This window comes from Morone saxatilis, unplaced genomic scaffold, assembly GCF_004916995.1.
Source record: "Morone saxatilis isolate NCDOM2014 unplaced genomic scaffold, NCSU_SB_2.0 Contig14, whole genome shotgun sequence".
NCBI lineage: Eukaryota > Metazoa > Chordata > Actinopteri > Moronidae > Morone > Morone saxatilis.
In genome coordinates, this window is record NW_023339696.1 from 11,172,312 (window position 1) to 11,193,238 (window position 20,927).

Below are 20,927 nucleotides of genomic sequence, written 5' to 3' on the forward strand. Positions count from 1 at the left end.
TATGCAAAACGGCACAACGCGCTCACTTATTTTTTATTATGTTTTAAATCTAATATATTCAGATTTACTTACCTATAAGTAGCAGTACAAAGCCCTGCACTAAGAACCATAATCAACTAAATATTTAACTCATCTATGGTTATTATAGGCTATAAAACACATCAGGTGAGCATGAAAGAAGTTTAGTAACAGGGTGTGACAAGCAGAGCTTTTGAAGGGAAGTAAAGGAAGGGAGCGGAAGAAAATAATGGGAAATTATTTAGTTACTACAGTTTACTAGAAGCTAGTTCTGTTCTTGTTCAAGGTCATTATAGCATTAACTGATAACAGAACAACATAGGTTATAAAAGTTCAAATAAATATCAAAGTTACAGTAAATTGCAGCCAAACCACTGACAGCATTAACATTTTGTTGCAGATAAAGCCAGACTTTTGAACAGCTGAATTTTGAACAATATAGGCATGGATTCACCATTTGGCCTAAAGAAACCTTAACAAGGTCCAAATGAAAATGGTAGGAATCCACTGTTTGACCTGAGCAGCACAGTACCATTTATCACTACATCATAACACTTTGTTGAGCCTCACCCCAGCATTAACAATGACTTAACAATGTGTTCACTGATTGTACCAGATAATCCAACAATAAACGCCAGTATGAACAGAATAGGCCCAGCAGGTCAAGTCACTGGGTGTTGACAGTTTTAATCCTTCATCAGGAAAACATTTTCTTGAACCTGTTTTAGACACTAAATAAAAAGGAGGTGTGAAGCATCCTTACCGACAACTTCCACTGGGTCCTGTTTTAGCTACAGTCCTTGAGCAAAGTTCTGTTAACAATGTACAGATTAAACCCACATTGATCTTCTCATATGCAGCCTATTTCCCTTGATGTTTGACTGTTCATTTAACTGTTACTTTCAGACTGAAATGCATTTTAGTTATTCCATATTATTTATTATTTAACTGGTTTACATCCCGACATACAAGTCTGGGTTTAGATATATTAAATGTGTGTCAGAGTGTGACTTGGAGAGGATGCAATGATTCACAAACTGGCTCTGTGTTACTGTGCTGGTCCTTTTAGGCAGTTCCTGCTTTATTTACCTGAATTAAAAAGGTCCAGTGTGTAAGATTTAGTGGCATCTAGCATTGAGGTAGCAGACTGCAACTAACTGAATAGGTGCTAAATATCCATATTTTCCCGATTCCCCCACCGTGAGATGCAGCAATCAATAAACACACGGAATTTTAGTATAAAAAAAAAATAGAATTTAATGTGCAAGTCATTAAATCACGTTTGACACCCTTAAAAAGTTATTTTACATGAGAGTTCTGCAGCCTGACCTCTAATCTCATTTTTGACTGCATAATCACATAGAATAAAATTACCTACTGTATTCAGACGCCACCCTGAACACCCTTTGGAACAGTCCACTCTTATCGCGTCAGCACAATTGATTGACAAAAGAGAAGCAGTCTAGCAGCATTAACTGGAATCAAGCACATTTAGCATAGTTAATTTTATAGATCTGTACCCATACAGCACAGTGATATTTAAAAAAAAAGGCACATCGGCCACATTAAATGATTTATCATCAATGATCCAAATTCTGAATCAGTCTATACAAAAATATACATACAGTATCTGTGCAGTGAACAGGCTCACTCAGAAATACAACATTGCACAATAAAACTACCCAAGTGTTCAACAACATCCAGACATGTTTCCCACAATAGAGGCCAAATATTTTTGGGACAAACACATTTTCAAACATGCCATTATAAAGTAAAAAAAAATTCTCTTTGCTCAGTCCTGCTACAAGATAATGTTCAACAACACCCTGTTGGTTGTCCGAGTTCCTTGAGGCAGAGACAGACTTGTGGACGGTTCTGTTGGGGAACATGTTAACCCAGGTGAGCAGAAGGCACTTAACTAAGGGTGCAACCGCTGCACCCGGCAGTGGATCCCAGGCACTGCAGGCCTGGTCCTCACCAGCTCACGGTGCAGCAATTGAGTCCCACTCTGTGTCCACTCTCGAAGGCGTTGCTCCCCTCTGTGCTGGGTCCACCTGACTCTGGTCCAGTTCACACTGGTTCACTGCTCAGTGTAGAAGAATCTGGCAGAGTGTGTTTCTCAGATGGACTGGATTCTGTTTGTCTGAGAGGATCTGTAGGTGATTCTGAGGCAAATGTGGGGTTCACTGCTTCAATGTGTAAGTCAGTCTGTGTGGACAGTGCTGGCGCTCCCGGCTGCACTGTCTGAACTGGCAAATGTGAGGATGCAGGCTCATCTGGTGATGTACGGGGCACTGACTCTGCAGGGATTGTGTGAGAGACCTGCACAGGCTGTGAAGAATGTGTAGGTTCCTGGGGTTGTGAGGAGGGTGATGATGTGTGTGTTGGCAGGTGTTGAGTGCATGACTCATTTTGTCTCTGTGGCCCAAAATATGTGTACTGGGCTTGTGTTTTTGCAAGCTGCTCTGCAGGGGAGTAATAAGGCAGGAATGGCCTCTCAGATGCACAGGTCCGCATGGCCAGGTAGGTGTGCATGAGGAGGTGGGGGAAGCGGGAGGTGAAGTAGGAGACAAAGTCATCAGGGATGGAGCCCAGAGTCTCCTGTACTTCAGCAGGCAACTCTCGGTAATGGTGTTTCTGTTGGAGGAAGGTCAAGCGTTAAGTCCAACAGGAAAGACCAGTTTTATTTTAATTTTTTTTAAACAAAACATGAGTAGTACGCTCCTACCTTGTTTCTCATCGCACGTAGCAGGTCTCTGACTGACCCACCCTTATAGGAGCGAAATTTCCGCAGATCTACCAAAGAAAGAGAAAAATAAAACTCAATGTTCATCAACCACAGAGTGAATCCCTGTTCATTGTCCAACAAGGAACCAGTAAACAGGAAATCCTGAAATGATGCAGCTTTTTTTAAATTTTAGCTTGTTACTGAAGTATCCAAAGTTGGACTAATCAGTGCAGTTCTGGAAATACTAGAACAGAGAAGTGAGAACAAAACAACATCTGGGGCCAGATGTATACAGTAAACCATGCATACGCCATCACCCAAATATTAACTGGCATTTATAAAATAAATGTGTCACCTTAAACAGACTCAGATGAGGCGTACACAGTGTATTCTAGAGATAGCTGCAGGTGATTTAAGTGGATAACATCACTGATTGTGTTATTATTTCTGATGTCTACACAGCATTCTGTAAAATGTCAATCAAAGGTACATTTTTAAACATGTTTTTTTTGTTTTTGTTTTATGAATGATGAATTTCATCTGTTATTTACACTTGAGCCTAATCATGCCTAATGTGGCATAAATAGCCTTATAAATCTGACAAAAAGAATGCCTATGCATCTGGCCCCTGGTGACCTACTCTAAGTGAATGACAAAAAATATAGCAAGTACAAGTATTATTAGCTAGTTTTATAAGGGTAACTGTTTGTAAAAGTTGTAAACTCTTGTTATACCTGTATACTCTATTATTAATATACCATGCACATAATCTCACATTTATCTCATTTAGGTCTTTCTGCCATCAAAACCTTTGTCTGGTCAATAAAACTAAAAGTTCTAAGAGAACCAGCTACTCAGAGGGTGGCAATGCAGACAGGAAGCAGCAGGCTTACTTAACCACCCACTGCATTATTGTGTTGTGACAGGATTCAGCATTGAGTGCAATATACATCACACCTCAAAGTATTTCTCCAGCTAGCTCTAAAGTGAATTGAGTCAATTTGTGTAATGCTATACTATAACCAACATAAGAAACAAGAAGACTATTTTAGAACAGGCGACACCAGGAGCTTGTATTTGACATGCCAGCTCTTATACCTGTCTGCAGTGGCACTGTGATGTGCTCTCTCCAGTCACCCTTGACAACAGCCCTCCCTCCTCTCTCCAGCTGCCTCACGATTGGTCCGTCCAGCGGTTCCTTTTCTATTCTGTCGCTCACATCCTGCAAGCAACCACAAAAAACGTCAGTACATTTCCACTAATATGCCAGGCAGTGTTATTCTCATTCAGAACATAACACACTTAATTTAGAATTGAATGGGTCCCATTTGCACCAATGAGGGTGCAAGCACAGTCGCCTGAGTGTTTGGATATGAACGATAAATCTATTATACAGCACATCTTAGTTCTGTAAGTTCCTATGTGGCTGTAAAAACAAACTGACGGTGGTTTTCACACATCCTACAAGCATTTGGAGTTAACATTGCCATGTATCAGCTCTTTTCGCTGCTTAAGATGTGGTTTGAGTAAGCAGAGTTTTAAACCACATCGGAGGAAGCCAGAACGTGTGATCTTTACAATGAGCAGTTAAATTGTCAAATAAGTAAAAAACAAAAGTTGACCTGAAAGAACTGCAGCTCCTTCTCCAGGCTCCAGAAGAAAGGGTGTTTGAGTACACTCTCAGCTGAAGGCCTCCTGTGGGGCTCCATGCTCAACATCTGCTCGATTAGATCTCTGGCTACAATGTCCCCTGAAAAATGACAAACATGCTGGTTTTGACATGTGTTTTTTCACTTAACAAAACTGTAAATTATTTCCATTTTGTCATCAAATAACAATCTGCACAGCTGTACTAAACTCTTCTTACAACCAATCACACAATAATCCACACCACCCTCTACCTGCCTGTACTGATCTAGATAACTACCCTATTGTTGTACACTATAGGAAACAGAAGAAACTTTAGTCCTCACCATGTTTGTCTGTTTGCAGATGGTCGAGGCTGTATGTGCCCAGCAGGATGTTTGCTTGCCTCTGCAGAGACTTGCCAAAGGGGTGACTTCCCTGAGACACCACGTAGTAGAACACACAACCAGCAGAGAAGATATCAACAACGCAGGTCTGCAAGGGACAAGAGAAGAATAAAGGATGGAGGAAGTCAGTGTGGTATATAATAAAAACACATTCACCACCAACAAAATCTGTGTACAGTGGGGGTGTAATGGCATGTATATTCATCGCAAACAGTTTGGTATGTCTCTAATTTAGAGAGATGTGGAGGGTTGGGTTGGGTTGGGTTCTTGTGTGCATTTTAGTCAGTCTGTTCTGCCTGGCGTGAATAAACAAGCACAAACTGCTCTTATTCAGGAATTATCAACAGGTCAGAGTCTTATGATGGTGCATTATTGACATTATTTATTTTTGTTGTTCATTTTTTCCTATTGACAATATGCCAGTATGTACATTAACTGTGAAAATGATGGCCAGTGAGCCACGGTGGAATGTTTTTATTTTTCTGGAACAAACCCACTCTCAGGAGTCCATTAGATGCCGTTATGTTTCAGTGAGCTCTGTCAACTCCAACATGTTCTTTAATTGGCCAATCATTTTGTGTTTCTGTTGTCAATTCTGACACCCAACATAATTTAAGCCACCTAGGAGAGCTGCTACGCGACCACTGACTCACCGGGTTGTCTTTGCAGTCTTCACTGAGAACCTCGGGGGCGATCCAGCCCTCAGTGCCCGGCACCCCAGACCTTCTGCTGAAACTGTGGCGGCCCACTGCCAGCTTCTTACACAAACCAAAGTCTGAGATCATGGCCCGGACCCGACCGTGGGCGTTGGGCATGGACACAAGGATGTTGTGGGGTTTCAGGTCTCTGTGAACTGAAGGAAAAGAAGACAACCACAAGCTGTCAGTTACTTCAGTGATGTGGATATTGTCTAGCAATACAAAACAGACAATAATAATAAAAACAATGTGTTGTGTTTGTATTCAAATTGTATTCAGCGATGGATACCTATGTTGAGAGAGTGCAGGTGGGCCAGTCCTGACATGGTCTGCTGAAGAAGCATAACTGGCTCTAGTCCATGACGGTCAAAATCCTTCCTCTCTACATACTAGAAAGACGGAAGACCACAATTAGGGAAGTCCCATAGTAATAACAAAAACAATTGAGGATGTGCACCACAAAAAAGAATACCGGCTATTTCCTACACTTACAGTTGAACTGTGAAATTAAATCAATTTACAAAACATCCCATGGTACACTTACACTCACAGTACAACTGCATGCTAATGACACAAAAAAGGTAACGCATCGTGAAGGAAACACCAATTAAAACTGGGCTGCGATCACCAAAATGCTACACAATTAACTCGACTTGACTTGGAAAAGGTGCTTAATTACCTCCTGAAGTGAGGCAGCACACAGCTCAATGGCGATGTACTGGAACTGACGGTCCCTCTCTGTGCAGAAGTAGCGGATGACGTTTGGGTGCTCGTCGGACTCCCTCAGCAGCTGGACTTCCCGATCTGCAAAGCTGAAGCACTCAGGGAGAATTCTCTTCACCGCCACTGGACGGTTGTCAAACTGACCCCTTGTGGAGAAACAATGGAAGTACAACATTGTGATATTTCTTCAGTACTTTACAAATTCAATGATGAGTAATTGTTGACTGGTTGCTCAGACTTACTTGTACACAATGGTGCCCTCAGCACCGTGACCCAGGACCTCTTTGGGACGGAAAGTTATGTTGCCCACTCTGACAATATTGGAGTCTTCCTCTGATAAGACAAACAGGCACTGGGTTAAAAATGTTACTCAAATGTTAAACAAGCACCAACAAAGAGTGATTGAAATGTAATCTTAACATTTCTAAGTCCTTACCTCCATCTTCATGCTCATTGGCAGAGCTTCCCAGCTCAGACACGGACAGGTTGGAGTGGTTGGAGGCTCGGGGGGTGACGTTGGGGCTGCTGTGGTCTGAGCATTCGGAGCGAGTGCGGGCCACCTCCAGATAGTCGCCCTCTGGGACCAAGCCCAGGCCCACGTCTGCAGGGGGGAACGGCTGCTGTCTCTGGAGCAGCTCCAACCTCTCCTCCATCTGCCTCTGGAACTCCTGGTGCTGCAGCTGCTGCTGCTTGTGAACACTCTGTGGTGAGAGAGGAGACTAAGTGTGAGACTTTGAGAATATTAAAACTCTTTATGAAGTTGTCAGTATGTTGTTTGATCCATCCAACTCTTTGATATTGCAGAGTCTATTCAGCACTTGACACTTACAGTCTTGTTTCTACATATGAAAGATTTTCCGTAACCACTAGGTAGTTGCAGGCACTCAACAGTCCACTAGGTGGTGCTGTTCAACTTACTTTGGGGTAGGTAATCATAAACGCCACCCAGCCAGCCAGGAGGAAAGTGGAGAAGATGATGGTGGCCATGTCTTTGAGCATAGTGTCCACAGGGGCCTCTGGACGTACAGTGCGACCACTGGTCCCAGGTTCTTGGATAGATGTTCCAGGCAGAGGAGAAGGGGGGCCATCATCCATGCCACTGTCATTCACCTTCTGCAATATGGTGAGAGGAAGAGAGTAAGGAAATCTGCGGTTTTGATGTTGATGTTTTAATGTTTTGATAGCTGAAAATTCTTCTAAACAAAAATATCTTGTGAATCACACACACACACCTCCTCAACTTTCTTGTCAGTAGTAGGTGGGATGACGTTGCCTTGGTTGCGAGGGAAGCTGTCAGGGAACTTCTCCAGGATCTTGGTGTGAGCTTCGGGGGGTGTCTCATGATGACCTGAAATGCAGAAATGAGTGAACATGTTAATCATCATCATTATCATCAGAATCAGAGATAGAAAATGACACCACTGATTTCAGTCGTGATACTTTTAGTATTTATAGGTTTCTGTTTAAATAGCAAGGAAACGCTTTAAAAAGGTTATAAACTTATATTCACATGATTCATTTTATCATCCAGTAGAGGGCAGTCTCAGGCACAGGGGCCCATTCAAGGCACTGGACTTGTGGTAAAAAGTACCAAGAGTTTCTTAGTGCATAAATTGTTAGTGAAACCGAGACTTCCTTTTTATGAGGTGGACCTGAAACTCTCCCGCACTTTACCAGGAAATTAATCAGAGTATCTCATTTGAGATATTAAGTTGTGATTTATATACTGATGACGCACCTATAAGCAGCAGGTAGTTCCTCATGAAGTTCATACGGTTTCTCTCCCGGAGCGCAGCATTGAACTTGACACTGGTGCTGGGTGTGATGACACACTCCTTGTCCTCCGCAGTCTCCTGGCTGTCAGGACCCTCCAGCATGGGGAATGTGCTGCCACGAGGCTGTGCGCACACACACACGCGCACACAAACAGGAAATTCAGATGAATTCAGATGAATTTCCTGCCTCACAGGATTACAAAAAGAAAAAAAACTTAAAAACGGGCCAGAAAGGCAAAGTGACTTGAGCTGGGGCAAGCCAAAACACAACTAGAACAGGATGTATTCTTGCAAACTCACTTGCATACCTGGAAACCACTAACCAAAAATGTAGGCTGATTAACAAACAATAAAACAAGTAGAGTACTGCAGGGAATGTTCAAGTACCTTTGCACACATTTTAACGGCAAACCTTTTTGTTGGTATCTTACTGATAAGGAATTCATTTTTGCCTAAATGAAGATATACATGTAACTGTCACTCACCACCACAGTGACTCCATCGTGCACCAGGGAGGCAGAGGCATACAGACTGGTGGAGTATTTACCCACATACAACGTGGCCCTGAAAAGGGGGAAAAAAGCACAGTAAACCAATTGCCTGCTTATTTTAAAGTATTGTCATTTCATACTAAACTTATTAAGATCTGGAGTGTATGTACCATTACCGATTCAAAATGGAGAACTATCAGAGTTTCCCATCATCTCTGTAAATAGGCAAAACTTTCAGAGAGGTTCAACCACTGAAAGCCCTGTTAGTCCTTTCCAGCAGAAGCAGGTGTAAACACAATATATAAAAAAAAAAAAAAAACAGTACTCTAGTGTGAAACCAGAGCTGAAACCAGGCCTGTCAGCACCCACTTGTTAGTTATTACGTGTTGAGACTCCATCCCATCATTAAGCAATCTCACATCTTACAAAACAATACCTTGATTTCAGGCTTTCAGTAATTTATGCGCCTGTTATTAATGGGGAGAATGTTCCAACACGTTTAGAAAAGTGTTGGCCAATGTGTTTCCCCCAAATGGTATTCTAGTTATAGTAGAAACAATCATAAATATAAAAGCCTATAAAAGTGGACATTGACAAAAAAAGGAGGGACTCATTCCACTCAGTCTGCTTACATGAACTTGTTTTTAGGTTTCTTCTCTTTAGGAAATGGGTATTTCCACTGGGTGATGCGGCCAACCTCTCCAGACATGAAGGTGAGGTAGCGCAGGGTTTCCACGGCCACATTAGTGTGGGCAACTTTGCGGAGCCCCTCTCGCTGCCAGATATACATGGCCACCACTGGCGAGTTATAGTTCTGCACCCACTGAACGTCTCCTGATTCGCTGTCTACGGTCACCACGAGGCCGTCGCCGTTGGACACAAAGTGAGCCATCTCTGTGGGGGAACCAAAGAGCAAATTGGCATCATCGGTCAGACACAACAGAAGAGAAGAGCCAGCGTGTCTAACGGTCTTACTGTATTTGGTGTCGTCGTCGGGAAGGGTGGAGGCGTAGTCAGAATAGGTGGCATTCCAGCGCAGCTCTCTGCTCTTGGTGTCATACATGGTGATGGTATACTCTAACAGGGATAAGAACAACAAGGGCATGTTCACACCTTATCTAGCATACACAAAAGCCAGACGTGGAGTATCTAGGTCTACAATTATTGTTCCACTTCCAGCCTAAAGCACTGTGGCGACACAATGGGAGCTGGTCTTGTTGAGGCAAAGGTGGGGACAGCAGAAGAGATGAGCCGTAGGTAAATAAGGGTTTGCCAACACTTGGGGAGGAGAGCATGCAAGACAAATAGGCCTGTTAATTAGCCAGATTAAAATCAACAAATCGAATGGGATGGGCTGCAGTGATAATCTGACCAAGATAAGGCTGGCCAGGTTGGGAAAGAAAATAGCTGAGCTTGTGTTTCTGGATTGGTTTTGTTTTTACCTGTGCGTCCCAGATAGAGAAGGGATGAGGACGGACACAGCATCTCAGCGAAGGAGGACGTCAGAGTCTGCTGTTTCTCACCAGTCAACAGGTCCACCACATACCACAGGTCCTGCTTCTTACCTGTACACGAGCCCATATGAAAACAAAATGATTTACCTCTGCCATGATAACAGCATTTATGAGGCTCCTGAAAAAAGCATTCATATTTTTCACTCTCTGTATGTTCTGTATTTACTTAATCCTGCTTTTCTACTCTATACATGTGTGTATAAATTGGCTTTTTGTGGTGGTTTTCACTTAACAGAACTGAGGGTCTAATGATTAATAAGACAAATTTGTGATTGTGGCCGGTCTAAAAAACATTTCACTGGAAAATTTACAGGAAATTGTCAAACTGACCAAAAGGATGCACTGGTGCCAAGCCCAGTCAAGCAAAACAACATGCAGCCATTGATTCTTGCCAGCGATGGGTGTTGCCATTCTATAATTAAACTGCAAACCCATCATGGCTTTCTCTTTGTAAGGGCATCTTGTACCATGTCAATGCAGGGAGTGGCAGTAATATCCTAATCATAGCAAAAAACAATCAGTGAGTGTTTGCTTCGTTTAAAAAACAACCAGATGATGAAGGAGGAGGGTTTAGCCTGATAGTTCCTTCAAACTTGGGATATAACGATACACTCAACTCCCGATTCCAAACAATTCACGATACTGGGGTCACAATATGATTTTTCTCAAATCTTATTAACAATGAGATAAAGAGTTCTTTTTTTTTTATTCTCTTCTCTTTATCAAATTATATAATCTTTTTGTTTTTGTTTTTATTATTGAGGTAGGGTATAAACTGTGCAAAACAACGCATATGCATTTGCATATGCTGTAAACTATACTTGGCAAAAAAGATTCATACATCAACAGATTTACAGAGCGAGAATTTGAATCTGTAGCACTTTCAGACCTTTGAATCTCAAATATGCTTTGTGCCAGCAGCAGCCTCAGTTGAATGAAAACAAAAGCCTAGCTGATAATGACTGCAGGGAGCCAAATGTCAGCCGCTTCCCTTTAAACAAAGACAAGCAGTCACTATGGTAGATTACCTTTCCCCTGTTAACTGTTGTAAATTCAAATGAGCAAAGGCTGCGACAGCGGGTTGAGTGGAATCGAAAGGTAGAATAAGCTATTCGGTTAAAGCCAGATAAAACCAGCTCATTTAGGTGACATGTTTATGGATAAGGAAACTACGTAACAATGCGTTTATTTAAAAAGGTGTAATATAATATTACCCATGTAAAGCACTCCATCAGAGCTGCGACAGGGAGAAGCTTGGACCAACTCAGGGATAGTGAACGGTAATTTCTGTTTGAGAAAAATGAATGAATGAACATTAGATAATCACAACATGCTGTGTGCTTTGACAATATACGGGAAGCAAGTCGCATGCACCACCACAGCTGTAACTTCAGTGTGACAGTGCACGATTTCAGCATGCCTTATACACACACACACACACACACACACACATACATATGGTGAGAGGACACATTTTTCTATAGAACAGGGAACTGAGCAGTGTTTCTTAAAATAAATTTAAAAAAGCGGGTAGATTGTAGTTTGTGATTAAATTATTTCCTCTTACTGTGAGGCCTTCGTTGTTCTTTCCTCCCAGAGAATACAGGCTGCCATCATTGGGGTCAGGCAGAAAGGCTGGTCTAGAGAAAAAATGTAAGAAGATGCATTACAATCTCTAGACCAGTAAAGGGAGTGACAGAAAAGACAAGCTCAACAGGTTACCATATCCATTTGCATTCACCATCTTTTGTTACAGACAGGTGCAGTGAACAAGGATATATACACCCATGCGGAAAAACAACTCAAAGGTACGTACTCTGCCACATGTGTGGGGACCTGAAGAACTGGATCTGTGAGGAGGGAAAAAGAGACAAGACGCAATTCAGGACTGACGAGAATATTAACCAACATTGCAAAGCATGGCCAGAGAAAGAGAGGAAGAGAATGACATGAATATTGGTGACATTCGACTGAACACAGAACACAAAGTCCAAATGAAAACAAATTCCCTTGGGGCAAACATGCAAGGCAAACAGTCATGCCTGCAAACAGCTTTTTCAAGACTAGCATGTAATAACATAAAAAAGATTCTTTAATGACATCATATAAAAAAGTACTATGGACACCAAATAATCTAAGACAATGATTAAAGGTTGGTCCAACGGTTGGTCCAGGAAGCAGATTTCGCTGTTGTCCAGATACAGTGGAAAAAAAAAAAAAAGTTTGTTCTGTATTTAAATGTTGGAAATAAATATGTAAGAATTACATGGTAAATGTTTCTGGCCATGTTACGGATTTTCATCCATTAAAATGGCCCTCAAGGACATGTGCTTAAAAGGACCATCGTCTGTTTTTGCATATTTAAGCCGATTTACGTTGAAGTTTCATAAATTTTTCATTACTGCCCACCATTTTGCTGCCTCTGAGCAGCTATTAGCATTCATTCAGCAGGGAATGAAAATTAACTTAAATAACATGATTCACTGAAGTTCTTGTCTACTTTTTTTTATTAAAGTTAGGTTACTGTTGTGTTTAGGCTAGGCATCTTTCAAGTGAGTCCATGTTCAAAGTCACTGCAAGTTGATTTTGATGAAAAAAAACTGATCAGCAATAATGTAGAAGGTTAAACCACTACAATAGCTCTCTAACATAAGTGACACAGTGTGAAGCCCAAACTTTCATTGCTACTAGACAAACACACACCTCCCTGCAGTGTGAACATACAGGGCGTGGACCAGATGGTGGAGGTGCCCGAAGGGGTCAACAATAGCAGGGGGGGGGGGAGGCGTAGGATTACTTGAAGGTGGTCAGTGACTTTTGTATTCAAGATGCACCCGCATTCATTATGTGTAATTGCAGAGGGTGGCGAGGAAACAATGGTTGTTTATGTTGCCTAGAAAGACGGTAACTCTGGTTGGCGGACGTACGGTGCAAATACATGTTTGCAAAGTCAACACAGCGCGACAAGCAAACAGTGAGAGGATATGCATGTGGGCTGAGCCGTACTGTCTTGGTCCAGGGAAAAGATTTATGCTTCCCCCTCATTACGTGGGAGTACAGTTGCCCGACTGGAGCACAACAACAGGTGTGCGGAGCCTGGTACAGAACTGATCAAATTTATATTCAACAGCTCTTCCAGAAAAACAGATGATGCGGAGGAAGCAGCCTCTGCCTCAGATTATTAATGACTTGGGTATTAGTTGGACCTAACCAGGACTCGCAGGTTCAAAACACACCAATTTTACTTTGTCAGAAAAATTTGGTGAGCCTTGAAAATGTGGGAAAATGTATGAGAACAGGAAACACCTTCGATTATCATACTATGCTTCTTTTTCACAGCTTTTACAGGTTTTCCAATAACCTTTCAGTGTATCTTATCTAATGTAAGTCCCAAGTGTATAGTGCCTACATTAACATGGTAACCATAGTACATGCTGCGTATGCAGGTGATACTGCAGCAAAGTTGCTTAGCCATGCCCCCTCTGACCTTGATTACAGGCTATATTTGCCCCTCTCTCAGTTAATAATTACCCAGTTTCCATGCCTAACGACATCTCACAGCGTTTTCCTCAGCTTAATCCCATTTCTTATTAGTCTAATAATACCAAAGAAGAATAAGTATAAAGTATAAATAAATAAGTATTTTTTGGCCAGATTAATTACAGGTATCTGCCTTTAAATAATCAGAGTTCAAGTAAGAGATTTTAGGTCAATTTAGGTTTAATTCCTATTCCTAGTCTACTATGAGGGGTGGTAAGGCATCCAAGTCCTTTGTTTTAACATAAGATAAAATAGACTTAATAGAATTCACTCACTACAGCAGCTTCAGATACAACACAACAGATAAGGAAAGAGAAAAGAAAAAAAATTTAGTTGTGTGGACACCCTTTTGTTTACATTAGGATCACAGAATCACAGAGGTTCCTATAAATAAGATCAATAGACCAACTCGTCACGTGGCAAAGCATTGATATGGCATCAAAGTTTCACATGTGCCGCCCACATTTGTTAAATTCTAAACTTAAATACGGTCTTATTGTTGTGTTCTACTACACCTCTCATGACACAAATTAACACGTTTTCCCTGTGGCAACACACAAAAGTTCCTTATTCAGCATGTAACCTGAATAAGGAACTGTGCCTCGAGTAAAAGGCATGCAAAGAAAAAGTTGACAAGAGTTACACTCGACTCTGCTCCTCTCCTCTTACCTTCTTTCAGGGTCCATTTGATAGAGCCTGACTTCTTGCTAACAGCGTGCAGGTTTCCATCCAGGGTGGACACAAAGAGCAGGCTTTCAGGAAGGGAAACTGTGCTAGCACTGCAAAATCCCTACAGAAACACACACACACACACAAAAAAAATCAAAATCACTACAAACAATCACATCTCTAATAAGCACTAAAAATATCACACACGTGTATAGTGCACATGAATCAAAGTGATAGCATAATAAACTCAGGCATTAGCACGCAGGCATGTGTGAGCACGGATATGGTCAACATGTTGTGCTCCTGCATTGAGGCTGTAAATAATGGCTTCAGCTACTAATCAGACATATTACTTATTCCTCACACACACACCTGGTACAAAAATGATGTTGAAATTACAGCATGCTAATGGAATTATTCACACACTCATATGAAGCAATCTGGTCTTTGTATGTTCAAAAAAAAAGAGGGGCCTGTTCTCATCATCACCTCAGTACAGTTAGCCTTTTGGTGGTATAGTTACTCTCAAGGTGCCACACTGCCAGCAGGACTGCTTCACAAATGAGTAAACTTCAAATCAATACCTTACAGGTCAGGACAGCTCAACAAACTAGGAGGAGGACTGACTAGCTAGGTAACAGAGGGCAGGGTGCTGGATGAGCGCTCACAGTTCAAAGTAACAGCACGGGCCGAGGGTTGCAACGTGGTGGAAGGTAAACAGACTGGGCATGGGCTGAGCACGTGTGCACGTTCTAAACTTTCATGCTATCGCACAACACGCCACATAAAAAGGTTGGCTTTTTTAAAACGGATTTGACAATGAACTGAATGAAGAGAGTGGTTCAACTCCTCTCTGCACAGATGAATAGTGGGCTGACGGGCCATATGGGAACCCTTCTTTCCAGAACCTTTTACTCCCACTCAGAAACATGGAGGGACATGAACAGATATGGGAATACTTGGATTGGTTGATTAAAATGACATAAGAGAGACAACTCAGTGGAAGGAAAAGCGAAGAAAAATGCAGCAAATCCAGTTAAAACAATTGAACCCATAACCACGACAGCAGCCTAACGACCCGGCCTCATGACTTGGCTTATGCCAGAATTAACAGCACTGTGGGTGATGTTTGCTCCATTCACCCACTATGGAATTCTAAAAACGCCAGTCTGATAACCAAGCAGTGGGCTTCTTGTGGTTTTTGGCACCAATGTGCAGGAAGAGGTCCAGTAGGGGTGGCTGAAAGCTCTGACTTCCCTCCAAACCCGAGACGACCCTATGAACTCAGCCTGACCAGCCTGTGTACTTTGATATGAGCTGTTCTTCTTGAAGATTATATGCAACTGGTAGACATGAGCTTTATCAACTAAAAGAGTTAGGAAGAACTGTTTTAATTGATTTCTTATCGACTTATTGTTTGGGAATTATTATTAATCTGGGGATGCCACTAAACCTTCCATCTTTGCCACAGGAGTCTGAGCAGGACAGTCCTTACTCCCCTTCTGAACCACAGCAATATTGATCCACATCTCGGACTAATCCCCCTGAACAGCTCCCTGGGGGCAGTGCAAACAGCCCCCACATATAAAGCAGATTACCAATCTATAATTACTACCACACTCTTCTGAGCATTTGGCCACTTTTGAGGGAGATGAGGAGGGGAGGGGGGTTGAAGTGCTCTTAGGTCAGACATGAACAAACCACCAGTTAGTCAGGGCTGGGCGTGTGGTATGGAGAGCAAATGCAACCGCCGTCACAGAGTCACTCAGGCTGTTCCTCTTGGCTTGCGTTTCCAAATAAAACCAATGCCGTAAAAGATGACGCGTGCGAGACAAACCTGAGAGGGGCAAGCGGTTTCTTTACAACTTGGCATCACTTTCTCCCTCTGAGTTCTTCAGCTTTAACTTAAAATGAAATACTAGCGTGTCTTAACTGACCAAACAGAAACCAAGGTCAAAACAACCCCATAAACTGAAGGTTTCACATTTGCCTACTGCAGTCTCACATCCTATACGTATTTGTGTCAATATTGTGCACCTGTGACTGTTCCCACTGTGCTGTAAACTCACATGCAACACACAACAGTGCTGGGAGAATCATAACCGACTTGTTTTCGGGCCCCCCGTCACCTCTATCAGGGTTCTTGGTTTCGCAAGCAAATAACTTTCTTAACATCTGTTAGCCTCAGAGTTTTGGATGGACGCTGTTATGCAGCAACTGTTGAATATCATACAGCATGAGGCCTCAGGAATATCCAGCTTACATACATTTATGTCTGTCGTAAAGCTTTTTTAAAAACTTAAATGTCAGGACATTCCCTCTCATTTCCTCATTCTGTGTGTAACACAGAAATGCTTAGTTGTTGCGTAAGCGAGTTACATAATACTACAGAACTGGACGAAAGCAGAGTCTTGGCAAGTTCTGAGGTCTTCACTTTCTTGTCTGCAATGAGGCCAGGCATGGTTTAAAGAGGCAGATACCTGATATGATATCAGCAGGATGGGGAAGTATCAAATCACCAACCAAGCAGGATGATGAAGTCCTCTGGTGCCATCTGAAACACTGATTCAATGGACCTCATGTTTGGCTGTCTTACTGGGTGAGAGAGAGGCTATCGTGTGATCATTAAGAGATACATGCAGGAGAGAGAGGCAAATACAGAATCTTTAATGTAAGGAAACTCTAATGACTTTAACTCAGTCATAATATGGACCTTAAAAGGCCTCAAAACAGTGAGACTAATGTTTGTAGATGAGACTAGACTATCACCAAAACATCCTGTATATTGTGGCCTGAGCTCTCTTTATTAATTAGGCCTAAACTAAAGCTTATGGTTTTTATGTTGAATAGTGGAACACTCTCCTACCACCAAGTCATCTGCATCAGTAAGCAGTATGTTTGCAGCTTGGGTGCAGACAAAAACCAACACAGGAACCAAGAAATACTACTCGGATAATAACATATCTCGCACCTTGCAACTTGTCATGGGTGTAGTGCAGCAACAGCTTCGAGTAAACAAAAATATGCTTTGAAATTCTATTAAGAAATCCCTTTATGCACATGAGGAAGTGTGAGCCATGCAGCATTAAGAACTGGTGATCCATCAGTTTTAAAAGGCCTACATAAAAGCAGTCATTTCCCTTCAGGACTGCATGCTGATGAAACGGGCTTAGGGACGTTTGACTTCCTTCACAGACTCAGATACCACAGTTAAATTATACCAGAATAAGACAGGACCTACGCCTTTGGGAGATGACTGTTCACTGTTTAAAATGTAATGTAGAGCAGTGGAGAAACATCTTTGCCACTTTTCTTGTCAACACTGTCTATCAGCTGCTCTCTGCAAGGTGCTGCTTCAGTCGGGGAGGGTGTCACGTGTTGGCCCCTCGTTCAGACAATCAGTCAAAGCGCAGCCAATCTACCATTGTGATAAGATAGTGTAAGATCACAACTTTCCTTTTGAGCAAAACAACCTGTGTTAGTTCAATGTGAACCACCTCTACACACACACACACACACAAAGGATATAAAATATGGTGAGAGTGACAGAGCAATGGGACAACTTACAGCTGAGGGACATATTGCAGTTTTCAGTCAGTAACAAGTCTTATACGGAATATTAGTGTTATAAGGGAGAAAACTGTCAAGCGAGGTGTGAACAGAATGCGCGACGAAGCACTAGCTGCTGTCCCTGACACATCTGCCTCACAATGGAAAATCAGCTGGCTTTAAAAATAGAATAACCGTGACAAAGAGACAGTGAAGAGAGAGAGACATACGAGTCTTTTCTCTGTTGCTCTTCTCATTCGTAGCTCTTCCTCTCCCTCACACACATACACACACACACTTACGTAAAAATCTATAGATAGCGTGTCATCATTTGGTATCCCTACGACACCAGCAGACCGTCTAAGGGGCTGAGAGAAGAACCCGAGACATGATAGGGGATTAAAAGGCTACTTTAATCTGCTGCTTAGCTCTGCTGCTTTACTAGCTTCGTCGCTAGCGTCTCAGCCTGGAGACTTCCTAGGAACCAGTCTCAGTTTCAGCCAGTTATCTAGCTCCCCCTTTTGTGCCAGACACCAATAATATGGAACCCATTGAATGTTCACAGGTCGCCTTGGTAAACAACACAATAACGCACGACCAGATCTATATTTTATTCCAGCCTTCCCCTCGCAAGGTAATTGGTACTTCACAGTCGTAATGTTTGTTTATCGCATCATATTGCATGTTGGTGTGCACGGAAACGTAGATGTTTGTGTGGTTGTGTGGTGGATGATTTAATCAACCCCGACCACAAAGATTCATCATGCAGAACAATGCTGTGCTTTGGTGTGGAACTTTATAAATTAGAGACTAAGGATGAGGCACACATAACTGTATCTGTCCTGCTGGCTTCAGACGGCTGTGGAGATCTAATCAAATGAGGGGGGGAGGGGAGTTTGTATAAAAGTCAAATGCAAGTGTGGATGGCAGATAGTGGTGAGAAATATCCTTTAAAAGCTTTACCTCAGCACAGAGACACGCATTTTCTTGCATCTTTCTGTTTTTACAGTTTGCGTTTGCAGTGTGCAGGAGCCACAAACACTGAATCATTAGTTGTGAGGCTGCTGATGTGAAAGCAACTTCTGCTCAGCCGACTGAAAAGATAAGAAGTGTTGAGTTACCGTGCAAAAATATAGGAAAATGTGCATCTCATCAAGCCTCAGCAACCTTTCACACAGGATGTTTGCATAATAAGGGTACAGAGGACCTTAAGTTTTCAACAATATTGACACTAAATTAGCTTTTTTTAAATTCACTAGTTTGATTCTGAGACACTTGGGGGGAGGTGATGAGCTGAACATATGAATAAAGGATTGGAGAGAAAGGACACCAAATCCTCACAGGCTTTTTTTTGGTTTTTTTAATTACATTACTTACTTACTCACATATTTGGATTAGAAAGAAGCTGGAAATCTGATCTTTAATTTCACCTGAAGGAAAATGTTTCCGGAGTGATGCATCAGACATGTTCTCAGGTGCATAATGAAACGTTGTTGGAGTTAATTACAGGCTTTCTGAAGCACATATTAGTTGGAAAAACGAGTCCTTTTAGCCACCGAGCTAACGTTGATGTTAGCCTACTTTCTGACAACACGCAGCACACAGACACACACACAGGCTCTTCCCGTGACTAATAACTTAGCTTTTGGTGGCTCTGTGGTATTTAAGGGACTGAAGGCAGAAAACTTTGAGTGAAAAGTGTCGTTCAGCGGGTAGAAAACTCCGAGCTCATCATCTAACTTAAGCTAGCTTTATCCAGTTAGCCCCTCTTACCTTTTGTGGGAGACCAGCGCAGCACAGCAACACCAAAACGCACCACAACCGGGTCCGACTGCTCTCTATCCAGTCCATATTATCTGGTCTCAAACCGGGGTGGGGGGGGGCAGACAGCTGGTCCGGACAGCCGAAGGCTACATAGGAAAAAACGTGATTTTGGCTCACAACCAAGATGTTACGTTAGGGTTTTTTTTTTAAAAACGCTGTTACGTTAAGAGGCATTTGGGTACCCAACGTTAGATCCGCTTCTTCCTGAACTGAAAATCGTGGGGGTTGGACTTTGGGATAGATATCCACACCGAGTGGAGGAGGGGAGCTGGAGAGTCGGTGTGAGCCAATGAGAAAAGAGCCGACACACACCGGATGTGGTATAAAGTACATCCGGGGGGAGACATTTTCTGCACAAATCCAACCCCTCCCTTTTGCGAGCATGCTTTCTCCAGCCAGACCAGTCGGACTCGAAGTGTTTGTATTTAACATGGCTGTAAGAAGCCCATTATGTGCACGGTTTAGGTGCGGTGTTGTGGTTCACGACTTGAGTTTGCAGAAGAAATGACTTCCCTTAGTTTGAAGTATGGAGGTGAATATTGGAGCAATGTGACAAGGCCGCACCGGCGTGGGAATGTGCTGGTAAGTTGGACTTTCTTTTGAATAGTTTTACAACCTCAAATGGCAAATGCATTGAATTATGTTCCTGTTAATAACAATATGTTGTGTTGTCCACAGGCCCGGTAATAAACCCGGATCGATGCGGTGTTTTTGAGGCGATTGCACATCCACACGTGGGCAGGAGGATGGCGTACTTTCAGATGAAGGTTGGCCGAGGCCTCTTCTGATTCTATGACGGTGAGTATTTCTTGTAAAATCTCTCTTAATCTCCCTTTTTGGGGTTCATGAATGATGATTTCCGTGCGTTAGACTTCTGATTTGCAAATGAAGTAAACATATTTTAATCTGACTTGACCCACAAACACCAGTCTGTTGTCTGGTGTGTGTTCAATAAATTCACTCAGACATGTTTTTATTTGCAGGATTGCAGGAGAGGATTGATTCCTGGAACAGCAGATGGGATTAAAGTAAGTATCTCGAGTGAGCAGAAAGTATCTTGTAATGTTTATGAATGATGATCATAATGCGTTAGACTTCTGATTTAACACTGAAGACAATTTAGATCTGACATAACCCACATCAAGTCTTTAATGGATAATGTTTCAATAACTGAATTTACTCAGTAGTTTTATTTTTTTTTCCCCTGCAGAGATCGGACTGCAATGCTCAACAGAGGCACTACTGGAAACGTTGCATCATGACTCTTGGGTTATGTGTTTTTCAACCCGAAGACATACTTTATTATTCTATATGATGTAACACATGCCCTGTATGAATAAAGCATTTTTCAACAAACACAATATT

At 42.2% G+C, this 20,927-nt stretch overlaps 1 protein-coding gene and 1 long non-coding RNA gene across 2 annotated transcripts; one reads left to right on the forward strand and one right to left on the reverse strand.

Annotated features, from left to right (window-relative positions):
- Positions 1 to 1,249: 1,249 nt before the first annotated feature.
- LOC118323250 (serine/threonine-protein kinase/endoribonuclease IRE1-like) lies at positions 1,250 to 19,764 on the reverse strand. Its single transcript, XM_035655192.1, has 22 exons — positions 19,512 to 19,764; positions 14,190 to 14,310; positions 11,797 to 11,830; positions 11,548 to 11,620; positions 11,195 to 11,267; positions 9,909 to 10,031; positions 9,442 to 9,543; positions 9,099 to 9,360; positions 8,461 to 8,539; positions 7,939 to 8,098; positions 7,433 to 7,548; positions 7,119 to 7,313; positions 6,637 to 6,901; positions 6,443 to 6,533; positions 6,157 to 6,346; positions 5,767 to 5,866; positions 5,433 to 5,632; positions 4,720 to 4,867; positions 4,369 to 4,496; positions 3,845 to 3,968; positions 2,747 to 2,814; positions 1,250 to 2,655 (listed from the first exon to the last, which is right to left on the reverse strand). The coding sequence occupies exons 1-22, from the start codon at positions 19,587 to 19,589 to the stop codon at positions 2,089 to 2,091; spliced, it is 3,297 nt and encodes a 1,098-aa protein (XP_035511085.1). The 5' UTR covers positions 19,590 to 19,764; the 3' UTR covers positions 1,250 to 2,088.
- Positions 19,765 to 19,915: 151 nt separating this feature from the next.
- On the forward strand, positions 19,916 to 20,923 carry LOC118323254. The gene is made up of 4 exons (XR_004796485.1): positions 19,916 to 20,144; positions 20,241 to 20,360; positions 20,546 to 20,590; positions 20,773 to 20,923. It is a non-coding gene; the product is annotated as an uncharacterized LOC118323254 (long non-coding RNA).
- The last annotated feature ends 4 nt before the right edge of the window (positions 20,924 to 20,927 follow it).